This window comes from Opisthocomus hoazin, chromosome 3 (genome assembly GCF_030867145.1).
Source record: "Opisthocomus hoazin isolate bOpiHoa1 chromosome 3, bOpiHoa1.hap1, whole genome shotgun sequence".
Classification (NCBI taxonomy): domain Eukaryota; kingdom Metazoa; phylum Chordata; class Aves; order Opisthocomiformes; family Opisthocomidae; genus Opisthocomus; species Opisthocomus hoazin.
The window spans coordinates 15641671-15657815 of record NC_134416.1 but is presented as its reverse complement, the minus strand read 5'-3'; the positions used below and the strand labels follow the sequence as shown (position 1 = coordinate 15657815).

General features: G+C 37.5%; 1 protein-coding gene across 6 annotated transcripts in view; it reads left to right on the top strand.

Moving 5' to 3' along the window:
• Positions 1 to 16145, top strand: part of COL14A1 (collagen type XIV alpha 1 chain) — a 130268-nt gene that overhangs the window by 77778 nt on the left and 36345 nt on the right. For 3 of the 6 annotated variants that reach the window (XM_075415625.1, XM_075415624.1, XM_075415628.1), the window contains exons 25-34: positions 765 to 839; positions 2177 to 2316; positions 3559 to 3682; positions 4791 to 4934; positions 6916 to 7080; positions 8590 to 8628; positions 8853 to 8991; positions 11306 to 11448; positions 12403 to 12512; positions 14672 to 14830. In XM_075415625.1, coding sequence (XP_075271740.1) covers positions 765 to 839; positions 2177 to 2316; positions 3559 to 3682; positions 4791 to 4934; positions 6916 to 7080; positions 8590 to 8628; positions 8853 to 8991; positions 11306 to 11448; positions 12403 to 12512; positions 14672 to 14830 — 1238 coding nt within the window. Of the gene's footprint in view, positions 1 to 764; positions 840 to 2176; positions 2317 to 3558; positions 3683 to 4790; positions 4935 to 6915; positions 7081 to 8589; positions 8629 to 8852; positions 8992 to 10040; positions 10116 to 11305; positions 11449 to 12402; positions 12513 to 14671; positions 14831 to 16145 lie in introns of those variants that run through there. The other 3 variants (XM_075415626.1, XR_012763383.1, XM_075415629.1) reach the window with 3 other exon arrangements.

The following is a 16145-nucleotide window of genomic DNA, read 5'->3' as shown; positions in this document are numbered from 1 at the left end:
AAGGCGCTAAATGGAGCTCCTGCAGTCAGCAAAGCTGTCAGAGATCATATATTCAGCTAGGTTTCTGAGAGATTGTCATTGCAAAGCTGATTTTCAGGAGAAGGACAAGACAGTTTTGAGAATTTCTATGTAGTAACCTTAGTAGAAGTTGTTGCAGGCAACAAAGCCAGTCCTGTAGAGTTGTGGTCGGAACTGCATTTCTAGCTGGAAACCTAACAAGATCTTCCACCGAATTCAGGAAAATCTTGATCAGGGTTAATTGTGACCTGCCCTGAGTGCAGGCACTGCCTTGCTTTTGCACTGTCTCTTTGTTTGGGCTGCAGGACTAATATCTTCTTCCTGGCAGGGTGGGTAGAGACCCATTTTGTTGACTAAGAACTGGTTGTGGTCAGAAAGAAAAGCAACGCTGATGTTTTACAAAATGAATTATGGATGCTAGGTTAAGAACAGGGCTGCAACTTGGTCTACTACACTGGGGAAACACAAAATAGAGCCGTTCCAGTTGTAGTTCAGTTGTATCATTGCATCATTCACACTGAAATGCAGGCATTAGTTGCTCCATAATAGTACTGTCTTTTTTCAGGTGTTCAGTAAAGGAGGACATTACATACACACGCTCACCTACATTTCTGTTGAATTACATAACTAGGTGATTAGAGATAATTTATTTTAAATGTGGAGATGAATAGAAAATGCTGTGTTTAAGATAGATAAAATGTCGGGCTTTTAAGTATTTCTTAATACTCCTTTCTTTTATTCTCCAGTACCATTTCCAACTCAACCACCAACAACCCCTTCAACACCACCGCCACCACCTACAATCCCGCCTGCAAAAGAGGGTAAGTGCTGTGTGTGTGGGTTTATAATAATTTTAAGGTGTTGATGCAATGTTTCTCTGCTTCTGACACTGTTTTAGACTTGTGGGGATCAGATTTCAAAATGCATTTGCTACAGCAATACTGTTAAGGCAGCTGGCTTAAATTTAACGAGCCAGAAATCTGACATCATTATTGTATAATTGAAATTTGCAGAAAGGAGAGTTAATATGTGTGAGACTTTCTTTTTCCAGAACTCCTAAACCATACAGATTCTGCAACTGAAGCAGACATCCTAGGGTAATTAAATTTCTAAAGCAGCATGATTTTAAAAAATATGTCTAGTTTGGGTAAGGAGAAAAGTGTTAAATATATTCAGTCTCTTCTCTCTTTAAATGTAAATTTCCTTCTATTTATCATGTAGTGTTTTGCACAGAGTCTTGTAAATATTTCTGTGAGGGCAGCATTATTGTTGGAGACTGAGGGTTAAATCCATCAGCTTGAACTTGAAGTCAGTGGACCAAACTGACGTGTAGTAATTGAGAGTTTAATCCATAAGTATAGAGAAAAAAAGACGTGTGTGTTTTGGAACTCACAATAGGTGAGGTTTTTTAATCCAAGAAGTAGTCAACAGAAAATGAGAAATACAGTTACATATCTTCCTGTCCCACTCTCTGGATTTAGCTGAACGCTTTTCTCTAAGATGAAATACATTGAAAAACCTAACTTTGCTTTGAGACTGTTTCTGACCCCAAGCAATAGACTTGTATTCTGTAGAGCGTTGAAGGTTCCCTGTCCCCGTGATAGGGTGAGCAACTTGTGTGAGCAGGTGTACAGCTCTGCAGTTCATTTTGCATAAGAACATGCTGGACTAAGGTGAGATGGGGGAAACCTGCATTGCTTGTAAGTAGTGCAGTTGAAGGGGTGAGCATTAGGCACTAGAGAACTTAGGGTAGTTTTTTGAATGAATTAATTTCCCCCTAGGAACCTCCACAGTCGAGCTTCGTTCATCTTGCTTACTGTGTTATGCTAGGAGTCTGGGATTGATAAGTTCATGTGTGACTTCACTTAACAACCTAAATAAAAATCAAAAAGGTTAGCCAGACTTGAAAGAACCGTTATGGCCTTGAAGTGTATTCTGTGACAGGATCTGTCACTGCAGACCATTCATCCCATGCAGAGCTCGGCTGGTTCTACACCTGCACTGAAGTCAATGCCAGCAGGTCTGTTTGCTAAAGCATTATTAACTAACATTAAACAAGGGCTTTTCGTGACAGTTGCATTTTCTTATGTGCTTGATGAGATTTCATGAGGAGTTGAGGCGCTACTCTAATTCCAAAATACTTGCTTTTCTTTCTCAGTGTGCAAAGCAGCCAAAGCTGACCTAGCGTTCCTGGTGGATGGGTCGTGGAGTATTGGAGATGAGAATTTCAATAAAATAATTAGCTTTCTCTATAGCACTGTTGGAGCTTTGGATAAGATTGGTCCTGATGGAACGCAGGTAATCAACATGTGGAGAGACAGAGGGAGCATGGAGTTGACAGGCTGTTTTCAGCTAACACCAGAAGTGAAATTAATCAAAAAGTAATTCACATAATTTCACAGTTCTTTTGAAAATCCTAACTTCTTTAGGACAGTGGAGTTTTTTCACTATCTTATTTAATACACACCATATGGTGAAATTCATTATATGAACTTTGCTAGCATGAAGGCAAAGTATCATGTCAGTCTCCTCTAAATCCTTCTAATGAGATTTAAGTTGTGTTAATGTTTTTGGTGTTGATACTCAACTGTGGTGTTTATTTTTAAATAAGCTAAAAATGGCACTGACAAGGAAAATTAAAAGTTTTTTTTATTTAAAATCACATGCTTTACAGAGTCCACAGGATTTGAAATAAAATATGGTATTTACAATGATTATTCTATTTGTGTATTTGTTTAGACAGATGCTTGAATCTGCTCCAAAAAAGGTTATTGGCAAATACTGTTTTAAGTATTACCTTTATAATATGCGGTTTGGGGATAGTGTTGAAAATGATTTTTAACTTGTTCAAACACCGAGGAATGTTCAGTTTTTGCTGTTTCTTACTATACAGCTATTTTCCCAGAATATAGTCCATGGTGCTTCAGCAACTTAGACACAAGCTTAAGCTTAAACATGTATATAGCTCCTTTTAAATCAGAGACACTACGTATAGAATATGAAGTTTAATGTAAGTTTTGTGAGTTGTATGGGTGTAGTGTATAATATTGAAATACAAGGTCTGGACTAATGTAGCATCATATTTGGGAGAGGCAATATTTCAGAATATGTTCTTCCATCTTTCTATTACTTGCTTCAGTATTGCTCCCTAAATTAAGTTACTAATGTTCAGCTATTAATTCATGGGACTGAGTGAAGTTGCTACAATTCTGTGTATGAATAATTGTACACATGTGAGCAGCTGTAACTAGGATTTTGCTTTTGGCCTCAATTGAGAGTGCTTTTGCCGAAGTGGGTATTACTTTTCTCATCCTGTTTGCTGCAGAATGAAACCAGAAAGTGTTAGGTGGTTGCCAGTGTTGCAGCGAGTAAAATTAAACTTTATTTAGTGAAAGCTTCATACAGAGAAAACAAAATCTGGCTCCAATTTCAGGATGAAGCAAAGTTACAAGATAAATCCTTGTTTTAAATAAGCTAATTCACTTTTTGCTTAAACACTGGGTGGTGCTTTAGTAATGAACACATCTTCTGCGTGCACAGGTCGCAATCATTCAGTTCAGTGATGATCCCAGGACAGAATTTAAATTGAATGCATACAAAACAAAGGAGACTCTTCTGGAAGCTATTCAGCAAATAGCCTACAAAGGAGGAAATACAAAAACAGGTGAGAAAGGTCGTGACTGTGATGCAGATTTTCAGCCTGCAGTATTTCTTTCCCATTTGCTAAGAGGTTTAACATATCAGTGCAAAAACAGTGAGAACATGGCATCTCCACCCCAGAGGTGAAAGGTTGGGCGTTGAAGTTGGAAAGTCTTTGTAATCTCCGGTTTACACCCTTTACCCCTACTGCTGGGTATTCACCCCTCCGACCAACAGTGAGTTCAGGGATCAGGGAGGAAGTGAGAGAGGCACTAGGCAACAGTGAATGACTTTGGGGTTTGGGGAAGTTGGAATGGGGAGTAACACCAAATCAGCTTGGCAAGTGGAAAAGTGGGAAGGAGCTTGCAGAGCGTGTAGGAAAGCAGGGAACACAGTGGAGGGTCTGTTTGGTTTTAAGCCAGGACAGTTAAGCAACAGTGGTATGTTTAAGAACGGGCTGGGGGAAGACGTCTGTTAACTGAATGTAGTTACATTTTAATTAATCCCTTAAGACAGCCCTCTGATGTGAAGAAGTTAAAGATGAGTGCTGAAAGGGTTAAAATCTGTTTTAGTGGGAAACTGTATGTTTTATTATTCTCAGACTGCAGAGAAATTTCTTGCCGCCATTGCATTGCATCCAGTCTCAGTAGTATCAAAATAACACATTTTTCATTTACTCCAAAAATGCTACAATGACACTTTCAAAGTTGTTAATTGGACTGTGCCCTACACTCCAGTAAGGGAAGATTTTATTATCTCTACCTGGCACAGAATACCCTTTCCCACACATGTCATGTTCTTGAACTTCACCTTCTGGACTGAAGCCATCAAATTTTCAAAGGTTAGAGTCAAAATTAAACTTTTCTAAATCTCTGTTTTAATGACTACAGAACACACCAATTTATAGACTGCTGAGGACCCAACAGCTCTTACTGAAATCCATTTATAGCTAGGTGCTCAGCTGTCTTCAGTCTCATGATAATTATTCAGGCCTTATAGTTCTGAGTAGACGCATTTGAGACAGAGTATGTGGAGATATCCCCTTTTATCGATGTTTAACGTAGCATATGAGAAGCAATAAAAATTGGATTTATGTCATGCTGGAAGGATGTTGTCAATTTTTTCTGTTTCAGGCAAAGCCATTAAACATGCAAGAGAAGTCTTGTTTACTGGAGAGGCAGGCATGAGAAGGGGCATTCCAAAGGTTTTGGTTGTCATTACTGATGGACGATCACAGGACGATGTGAACAAAGTCTCCAGAGAAATGCAACTAGATGGTAAAATGTGTAGTTTTCAGAACTTTTCACATGTTCCTTTTTCTCATTAATTATAACTATGTAAATGTGGGCATGAGATAACAGTAACTTTTGCTTCAGGAAGATTTCCAAGTTTAAAGAAAGCAGACTGCAAATGCTGAGAAAATCTAGGATGTGGTTAGATTCTTGATTTTTTTTTGATGATTAATATATTTTCATTTTTCATTTTGGTGGCAGTGCTAAAATCACACAGTAGTCAATGGAATTGCTCTCATGATGAAAAATTTAGGGGACATGATCCTGAGAATCTGGGCTGTCATCTATGCAGTGTAATCTTGTGGTTACCAGCAAATTGAACTGTTTTGTTTTCTATACAAGAGGTCTTTTGAAAATTCTTTTGTATGTTCTTTTATTGATTCTGATCTGCCCTCATGTTACACTAATTACCTTTAATAATTTTTTTTAAATCACCAATTTTAGAGCTTTAAGCAGCCACATGGTGTGGCTGTATAAGAACTAGGTTAGTTGTTGTAGAAATGCCTGATGCTGAGGTTTGTATCAAAAGCCAAAGGGCACAGTGTGCCACGTGAAACTAAACTAAAGAACAGAAGAAAAAAAGCTATAATCCTTTTAATGTGAGGAGGTCTAAGAAGAAATTACATTTATGTTTTTTTTTATTTGCCTTTATACTTTGGCAGCTATGAAGTTACCGGTGTATAGTGCTGATTCCTGAAACCGAATGCAATCGTTGAGCTTGGCTGCCTGCTTGTATTATTGCTAGATGCTGAGTGTAGTGCCTTCATAAATAAAATCATGTCACAAAACAGTAGAGCATGCATAACTTTAAGTAGCAATCAAGAAAACCCCATATTTGTGATTAAATTGGAGTCTTATGTCTAAGGTGAACAGAAAATGTTCAGCTGTGGGGTAAGTCTTGGAGTTGCCTTATTAGGTATTAGACTGGCAACGACCTCAAGAGGAGACAGCCTGTGGTGGGGGTTCACTTGCTGACTGGGATGTGTCGGATGAATGACTTCCTCTCTCCCATTTCTGTTTGTGTGTGCCACATGCTTCAGCTGCACATAGGTTGGAGCAGGTACTGACTTGCATCTGTGATAGAGACTGGCGTGAAGAGGTGCTGATCTTGGACGAGACATGAAGATGTTGTTATAATGTTTTAAGTCAAAGTTTTGTTATGCTGAAAGCTCTGTGATGAGTGCCTTTGGCCTCATTCAAACATAAAGACAATATAGCTTGACTGGAGTAAATTTTGGGCTGAGCCACACAAGAACAGTATGTCCATTAATTACATTCAGCCTGATGTAAACAGGTTTTTTCTTTATGTTTTAAGGAAAGGAAAACGTTGGCAAAATTTTAGCTAGTTTGCTGCTCCTCAAACATATAGGATGCAATTTCCATTTCATTTAAATCTTTCAAGTCAGGCTCAAATTTTGAAATACGTTCATGCACGATGTATAGAACAGATTCAAACAATGTAGATGAGTTGCTGATGCAATGAGAATGCATTTATTTTAGTGCTCACTCATGAGGCAGCAGGGGCTTGAAAACTCTGATTAACATATGGCACAGAACAAAATCTGTGAAAGACCTACAGGAAATTAATTGCTATGCTTTGTATTTATGGTAGACTTGATATGTGGATATTTTCATGTAATATAGGATAGCATTAAATGAGATAATCATTTAAACATATGCTAAAACTTTAAATTACTGAGTAGTCATATATGTCTTCAAGAAATCACTTAAGCATTAACTTTAGTTAACTGATTAAAGATAAATAACCAAAAGAAATACCTCACAGAGAATGTATTACCTTTGTTTTAGATTATATGCAGGAATTTTCTTGTGTTATAAGATAATAATAAAATTTCCACCTTTGTATTTAATCAAGAAATGAGCCAGTGCAAATACAGTTGTGTTCGTATTGTGTTTCCACTCTCTAAATGAATGACTCACAAGAGTGTTCTTTTTTGTTTTACAGGTTTCAGCTTTTTTGCTATTGGAATAGCTGATGCTGACTACTCAGAGTTAGTTAATATTGGCAGCAAGCCCAGTGAAAGACATGTCTTCTTTGTGGATGACTTTGATGCCTTTACAAAGATTGAAGATGAGCTGATCACTTTTGTTTGTGAAACTGCATCAGCAAGTTAGCCATTTTGACTTTTACTTGCTTCTAAAATAAGTGCTAAATACTGCGGGGTTTTGTAACTATTAATTTTCGATTAAGAGGTATTCTTGATATGTTTAACATAATTTACTGCAGATATTCTAATTCTGATGTTATTTCCGTAAAAGATTAAGGATATTCGGGTGTTGTGACTTCAGAATAATTAATGGTTGTTTTCTATAAATCCAGGATTCGCCCACTGGTTGTCAAAAAGTTATTTCAGATTTGAGACATTTCTGATAGTTCAGAATTTAATCATAAAAATTATATTTTATTTTCTAGGGTACTTTAACCATCTGTAAGAGTAGAGTTAGCTACATTCATTATTATTCAAATTTCATGGTTAATTTATTCATGGAGACCTGATCATTAATGTTTATATTATCAGAGAAAATAAACAGGTTGTAGCCTAACAAATAGCATAAACCACACCCAAACTCTTTGAAATGTGTGAAAATGACACACTTCAGGCTCGTTATGAAAATAAAGGGAAAGACATTCTGGAACAACATGTAATCATTAGATGTCAATAATTCACATGTTTTTAGGTGTGTGCCCTCAATATATTTCCTTACATATAAGCCAGGAAGTAGGCAGTGTGTAGCTAATGCTAATTGTTTGTGATTGTAAGGAGTCCTTGTACGTAGGACTGTGAATTCTTATGGGACTGTGAGTTATCAGAGCTGGTGAACACAAATATGCTGCTTGTGTCCCATCAATTCTTTAGTTTCGACCATAAATTCTGCTTTCAGTGGTAGAGAGAACTTTGAACATTGAGAATACTCAACAGTAGCATTTATTGGTCACTTGTGCTTGTATTCCAAAAGTGATCTCCAGATATGAGTATCCTGGGGTGCCATATTCGACACCCTCCGTCTAGGCTTACTGATTTCCCAGAGCCCCTTTCCTGGAAGAGATTAGTGTGCTTTCTTCCCTGCCAGAAGAAAAATATAAAGCAGATTTATGGCTATTAGAAATGGGTGCACACATCTTAAGAACTGCATGCAATTCTGGTCTCTGCAGCTCGTGAAAGCTGTTGTGGAGTTTGAAAAGGTACAGAGGATGCTAGCTAAAGTAATTGAGTTTGAGATGGAATTAGGCTGGAGAAGCTCACAAATAAAGAACTAGAGAGCACTTGTTAAAACTCAGTGTAAGACATACTTTTTTACACAGCAGGCAGTGAATTTGTTGCCACAAGAAATAGTGAAGGTGGGTTTGTAGAAGGACTAGACAAATTCATGGACAAACAGATCCATAAAAGGGCATTATACAGAACACACAGGGATGTACCCTTTAACATGTTTGCCACAACCCTTGTGAATCCTGAGGAGCATCAACTGAATGGAGTAAAAAGAGGCCAGGTTTGCATGCCCTTCCTGAACAACATCTCTGTTTGCTGCTGTTGGGGATAGAGTTCTGGGCTGAGTGGGTCGTTGTTCTGACGTATTGGGATATCTATCCTTAAATATATCTTTCCTTCTTTTCCAGCCTGCCCATTGGTAGTTAAAGATGGCAACAATTTTGCAGGTACAGTATTTTTGTGTTAATTTTTGTTCCTGATTTATGGAAACATTTTAATTGCCTGATTGTCACAATGTTAGGCAATAAATATCCCTTTATGCTAACAGCAGTTAAACAGATGGTGATATGAAACTCTTTAATGCAACTATGCGAATGGATTTATCCTTTTTTGTTTCCTGTAGTGTGGTATTAATTTAAATTAATATGATGTATATTTTGATGCCTTCTAGGATTTAAAATGATGGAAATGTTTGGTTTGGTTGAAAAGGAGTTTTCAGCTGTGGAAGGGGTTTCAATGGAACCTGGTACATTTAATGTTTACCCATGTTACAGACTGCACAAGGATGCCCTTGTATCCCAGCCTACCAAGTATGTATTAATATGTAAATATTCATAAAAAGCATGAAGATAATTGTCCAGTGCAGGCAATTGTTCATTTCAGGGGTCAGTGTTTTCACGTCAGAAGAGCAGAGATGCTAGTGCTTATCTACATTATACTAATGAATAGGAAGAGTGCGTGGTGTCCTGAGTCCTCAGTCAGTTTCATTCAGAAATAGCAGCTGGGGGTAAAGGAAGGTAAGCCCACTGGCTATTTCGGGTTTCCCACATGAGCCAGTTTCAGGCTTGTGCCAGTTGAGCACCAAACAATTTTGTGCAGGTGTACATCTTGGCAGGTTCCTGTACGTAGTACTTTGTGAAAGGTGCCTCTGGAAAGTGGGTTGAAGTCTCACAGAGTGCAGTATGTCTTTGAAGTCTGAGTCAGAGTGGGAATCTGCTTTAGGTGTCCTCAGTCACCTTCCGCATCAGTCTATGACCGTTCATTGATTACAAAGGAAGATTATCTCCTTACACTGAAGTGAATCTGTGTGAACATCATCTAGTACCTTCCTGGGATGCAGGACATAGTTCAGTCACAAGGACTATGTCCTGGGAGAGATAGGAAGGAGGTGATGAAGAAACCTCCCATCAAACTTTTATAGTCATTCCTCAGAGAGGAAGTGATGGAAACTCTCCATTTCTTCTATGAACAGTGTGTATGTCGTGTTTAGTTCCTCTCAGTCCAGTCCCCCACTTTGTGTTAAGTGGCACCAGAGGGGAGCAGTGGCCCTGCTGGATTGGACATGGGAAGATGTAACAAAAAGTATTCTTTAGCTGAGAAAAATAAAGAAAAACAGTGGGAAATTACTTCTAAGTTTTATATTAGATGTTGTCTTAGTCTTTTTGTGTGATTATCCCATTGAATCCTGGTTGGAGCTATAATTCTTGGAGCTGTTTCACGTTCTCTGTGTTTAGTTTCCTCCTGGGTCTAGATGAGTTGGAATTTCTAGAGATTAGCATTTCTCACTTCTTTTTCCTTTTCTGCTTCTTTCTAATTGGATCTGCTGCACTTATATGCTCTTCTCTATCTGCCACCCCAGCCCAATCTTTTTGCTTCAGTAGGCTTTCACTCCCTTTCATGGTTGAGAGAATATCTTGCTCTTGATGATCTACAGGTACGTGTGAAGAATACCACTTGTTTTTTTCATCTCATCTATGCACTGAATGTCATTAATGTTATTTTCCTTTTTGAGCTCTGTATCCCCAAACCTTGTGTTTGCCCCACCCTGCTTGTTGAATTTTCTGTCATTCTTTGCAGAATGGGCATACTGTAAGGCTTTGTCCTTAGACCAATTGAGTTCCCTCTCTTTTTTCTCTTTGGGAAATGTGCAGTGCAACATCACATTTGATCATCTACAGACCACTGTCCAGCATAAATTGATTATGTATCACATTTAACTCCTTTTCCAGCTTAATTCATATCTATACATTTTATGTGTTCCAGAAACGCTTTAGTAGGAATAGATCATATTTGGGGAAAAGAAATTGATTACATAAATTCTTCAGGTTTCTTTCAGATTCTTTTACTATGATTTAAGGAATCAGGCTAATTAGCATTTTCAAAATAGACACAGTTGTTTCAGACACTTGTCATAATGTCCCATTTTGGGATTTGGCAACAAAAGGTTAAATTAAATTGGAAGTACTCAGTAACGATTTTTAGGAAATGGCATAAAATAACATACTTTTATATCGTAAACTTCCTCTCTCTCTTCCCAGAATTCTAGGAGAACAGATTGTGCTTCCATATGTGTGATCTATTTTGACTTCACATTCTCATATGTTGGCTTTGAAATGTATAAACTACATTCCCTATAATTTATAAAGCTTCCCGTAACCATCTCTGTCATTCCTAATTTCTATCTGTTAGTGATGATTTAATGACAAAGGACATGTCTATTGAGATTGGTCTTCCAAGCAACTTCTTTTTTCATTATCTGTTAAACCAGACAATAGCAAAGGTCTTGCGAGTGGCTACTATTTTTTTAAAAGCTTTTAATATAATTAATTTCATCTTTACTTCAAACTGACCTCTGATTTGATCTTCAAAATAAAAAAAGTTAATAATTAAGGGAAATTTTGTAAATTTCAAGGGAAAAGACAACTTCCACTTTCTTCATAAGTATTCTTTTGATAGTTGTTAAATTGAGAAGATTTTGCAAACACTGATTCATATTGCTTCTCAGTCTTGATTTTTAAAGAAATATACAGAGTAATAGAAAGCATGCTTAGTGAACATCTGGTGAGTAAATCACCAATTTATTTAATGTTTGTTTCAGTTTAAAAGACATTATTTCTCTTACAGGTATTTGCATCCTGAAGGTCTCCCTTCTGATTACACCATTACGTTTCTCTTTCGTATACTCCCCGACACACCTCAGGAACCATTTGCTCTTTGGGAGATTTTAAATGCAGAATATGAACCACTGGTTGGAGTTATTTTAGATAGTACGTATTTTGTATTTTATCAGTGATTTTTTTCTTTAACTGTATGAATGATTCATTTTCTGTCTAGATTTATTATTGCCAATGTTTTAATCTGCTGCCAGAACAACTACTTGAATCTGGAAGGTGATAGTCTCTAATGGGTGTTTTTTAGATTTAATTTAACCAAGTTTAATTTGGAGTTAGAGTTGAATTTTGAGTATGCTGCTTTAAACTGGGAGCAATGATACTGAAATCCAAAGAGCTGTAGTAGATGTAAGTTGATGTAAGGGAGCTACTCCTTTGCTTTTAAAATTTCCACTGGTCTGAAACTAGTTCTAATAACATCTGTCTTGATATATGCCAGTGATACTGACAGTATAGCATATATAGAGGCAATGCAGTCTGGTGGATAGCAGACTTAGAGCTAGAGACGTAAACTCTTGCTGACTCTTTTCGTTTCTGCTTGATTTGACTTCCACAACTGTAAAACAGGGATGTTAATTTAGAAGGTTTCCATATTTACTGTTGAAAAGATGTAGATATTATGATAGCTGTTCTTCACAGCCATCAATTTTTAAAAAAAGATATATTAGTACTTATCTTTTTATCTTTCCTAGAATTTTTTAGGTATGTCACCTTGAAACAGGTGGGAATTAGGCATTTAGCTAGCTTGAGGATCCGTGCCTCCTTTTCTTGTCCAAGTCATAAAGAGGTTGAGTGGGAGAGTAGGATCAGGTGGACATGGGTGAGGTAGACTCCCAACTATTGGCCCATTCTTCCTGTCAAACCAGGAATGAGCATTTCTCTGAGGTAACTTGTTACCTCCTGGTAAGTAGATCACTTGTGAGTGTGTTTTACTAACATTTGATCTCACGTCTTTGGTCATCTTTGTTAAATACAAAATTGACCCTTTCAAATAATGTATCAGGCTTTTTCTTCTGCTAACACAGAGTCCTTATTTTTATTCTCACACAGATGGTGGTAAAACTCTGACTTTCTTTAACTACGACTACAAAGGAGATTTTCAAACTGTGACTTTTGAAGGTCCTGAAATAAGGAAGATATTTTATGGGAGTTTTCATAAGGTTAGTAATGGTAATAGGAAAAGAAAGCACTCTGAATAAAGGTTTGGCAGTCTTTCATATTATGAAATCTTCTTTCATGTGGTCAACCACTGCCAAAAGAAATGTATTTTGCATATTCAGAATCATCTACCAAACTGTCTTAAGTCAGTTTGCAATATTGAATTAACATTAAACAAATCATAGTGTTTATGATGAAGCTGATGTGATCAATTTTTGTCTCATGCTTTCTGCCTATGTTTTAGAGTTGATTAAAAATAGTTGCCTTGAAAAGTAATTTAGAAATAAATTGGCTTTTCCTTTTAAGGTCTGGATTGGAAATGTCTCTCAAAATAAATAGAAAAGTTCAGCAAAAAAACCTATCCTTCTTTTGACCAGAGTTGTTATTTTTAAACATATTTTAAGGGCTATGCCATGTCGAACTTTTCTTGGCTGTTGGAGAACTCGTAACATTCTTTCCAAAAGCAGATGAAGTAGTGCTGGGATTGTAGCACACATTTGTTGCGGAAGGTGCTTTTGTTGTTCACTTTTATTCCTGATGTTTGTGTCTTTCCTAAACAAAAAAAGGACACTGTGCATTGAGGGATAATATTCACAGAGCTAACTTCTCTGTACTTCCTTTTTGATCGATGGAGTAAGAAAGGGAAGGTAGGTCAGAGCTGGGCTCTAATTCTGGCTGAAGTCGTACTTTGAAGGATTATATGAGGCTTTAGCAAATTCTTCTCTTCAAGCGTTTTTCTGCATTTTGAATGATGATCCTTGCTATACATGTGTTTTTGAAAGGCACAGGAGTCCAAACTCATAGCAGCTTTTCAGTGATTTAGTTCCAGCTGAGCCCAGAGGAAAGCAGCTACAGGACTCCTTCCTGGCATTCTCTCACCTTAGGTTCTGATCTTCGTGTAGGGTACCGGTATAGAGCAGATACTGCATTTCGACCAGGTCTTCATCTGGTCTCCCCCCAAAATATTGTTCTTTCCTTTGCCTAACTGAATGTTTGCTCATGACAAGGCACTTGTGACTTGGATTGTCCTCTTAGTTTTGGGCCCCTACTACAAGAAAGACATTGAGTTGCTGGAGCGTGTCCAGAGAAGGGCAACGAGGCTGGTGAGGGGTCTAGAGAACAAGTCTTGTGAGGTGCAGCTGAGGGAGCTGGGGCTGTTTAGTCTGGGGAAGAGGAGACTGAGGAGGGACCTTACTGCTCTCTACAGCTGCCTGAAAGGAGGTTGTAGTGAGGCGGGTGTTGGTCTCTTCTCCCAGGTAACTAGCGATAGGACGAGAGGAAATGGCCTCAAGTTGCATCAGGGGAGGTTCAGATTGGATATTAGGAAAAATTTCTTTACTGCAAGAGTGGTCAGGCATTGGAACAGGCTGCCCAGGGAGGTGGTGGAGTCCCCTGCCTGGAGGTGTTCAAAAAACATGTAGTTGTGGCACTTTGGGATATGGTTTAGTAGGCATGGTGGTGTTGGGTGGGTGGTTGGACTTGATCTTAGAGGTCTTTTCCAACCTGTGATTCCATGATTCTCTCTGCTGGGAATGTCTTTGCCGCATCAGTGATGGACAACAGAGTCTGAGTCAAGGCAGAAGGACGTAGTTTTGTTGCTGTGCTCTGCTTTTCTGTACGGCATTTGATGTGATTTGATTTTTTTTCAGTGTAAAAACTTCACTATGAAAGGTTTTGCTGTGTGGTTAATGTATAATCACAGGCTATATTTTGCTTCTTAATTTTGGCTTTTGCAAGTGGTTATAAAGGATGTATTGATGAAATCCAGTGCCATATAGCAGGATCATACAAGATCCAGGAATTATTACTGACCACATACATCAAGGGTTCTTTGGGATCTGGGTGGCATATGAACACTGTGAAGTGTTTTGTCAGGGATAAATTATTTTCTTACTGAACAAATTATATAAGGTGGCAGTTAGTATGCAGATGTTCCATAAGTAGAAAAAGAAGTGAAATTCCTTAAACAAATTAGAATCATAGAATAATTCCGGTTGGAAGGGACCTCTAGAGGTCATCTAGATTATTTGCTATGGATTATTCTCTGAGTTTTGTGAGCAAACACGGAGTTAGGAGCTCATTTCAAAAATGTCTCCCTTTTCCCAGGAAATTAATATATCCTATGTGCTCTGTATGTTAAAACATCTTTTCTTTTGCTTAGTTACATGTTGTTATCAGCAAGACTACAGCCAAAATAATTATTGACTGCAAGCAAGTGAGCGAGAAGACCATTAACGCAGCAGGGAATATTAGCTCTGATGGCATAGAAGTGCTGGGGAGAATGGTCAGATCCAGAGGACCAAGAGACAACTCTGTGCCAGTGAGTAGAACAAGAACCATTCTTTAATCCATTTAAAATATCCTAAAAGCAAGTGTTTAGGATTTTTGCAGTTAGTTTTAAGCTGAAAGTAGAGTGAACTTGTATTTGAAACAGTAAAGTTCCAGCATTTCAAAAATTCTGCAAAAGCCTGCAATAGTTCTTAACATGGGCAAAATCTATTTTTGATTGTTTTCATAAATAAAATCAGTGGATCATCATTGTTCAAATGTTATTCTCAAATACATATGTTAACCCAGTTGATACATTCAGATATTACTTGTGTTGCAAACTTCATTACATAGAGTAATACAATGCATAACTCCTTTGCCTGGAGTCACTTAAATTTTGTTTTGAGTGATAATTATTCCCCATGTCTCTTACTCTTTTTTTTGCCTCCAAGCCCGCTGTCTGTTCATTATATAATTGAACTGGTTTGGCACAGACAGCCCCCCAAAACACCTTTCTTAGTATATTTAGTTCTCTCATAATATAAAATATTTTAAATGTGAAAGATCCTCCCCAAGATTAAGTACTCTTTCATTCCTCTGAAATTATTCTCCTGGAAGCAGTAATTGATCATTCTGTTTGCACAGCAGCCTGTGGGAGTCAGATGTCATTAAGAAGGTTTGTTTGGGTTTTTTCAAGTAGATTTAGTTGTTGAAGAAGAATTGACAGTCTGGCAATGATCTTACAAAGGCTTCTTTGCCGTGCAGTACTGCGTGCTAATTTTCTTTGAACTTTCTTGACCCCAGAATGAGGTTAGCAGAGAATGTGAACCTTGAACCCGAGGCTTGATTTGAATAGGAAAATACATTAAAAAATGTATTTACTTGCTACTATATGGAAATACTCTCATTTAGTAAAATATAAGCTCTCAGAGTATATCTCTGTGTACAAAAAAGAGCCTTTAGGCCTGAGACTTATGGATAATAATTATATGAAGCCTGTAAAGATAATTACACAGAGAAACCTTTGTAGTCTCATTCCAACAGAAACAGAAAAAGGCGAACTTAGGAAATTTTGGAATTAGAGAAGGCTTTGTAAAGAAGTGGAAAGAAATGGTGTCTTTTGTTAGAACCCAGGAATCTATAAACGATAAGTCAGACTGCCCACTCACTGAAAAATTTGGTTTTGGTCAAATGAACTGTAAAACTGATGTAAGACTACAAATGTTTAGCAGTAGATGAAAATTCTTTACTCCATAGTACTGTTTAGCTGCCTTCAAGTGTTACCACATATACCAAATTAGAAGCAGATCAGATCAAAAAAGCACCCAAATATCATTCTTTAAAGTCTCCATTATGCACATTTTATT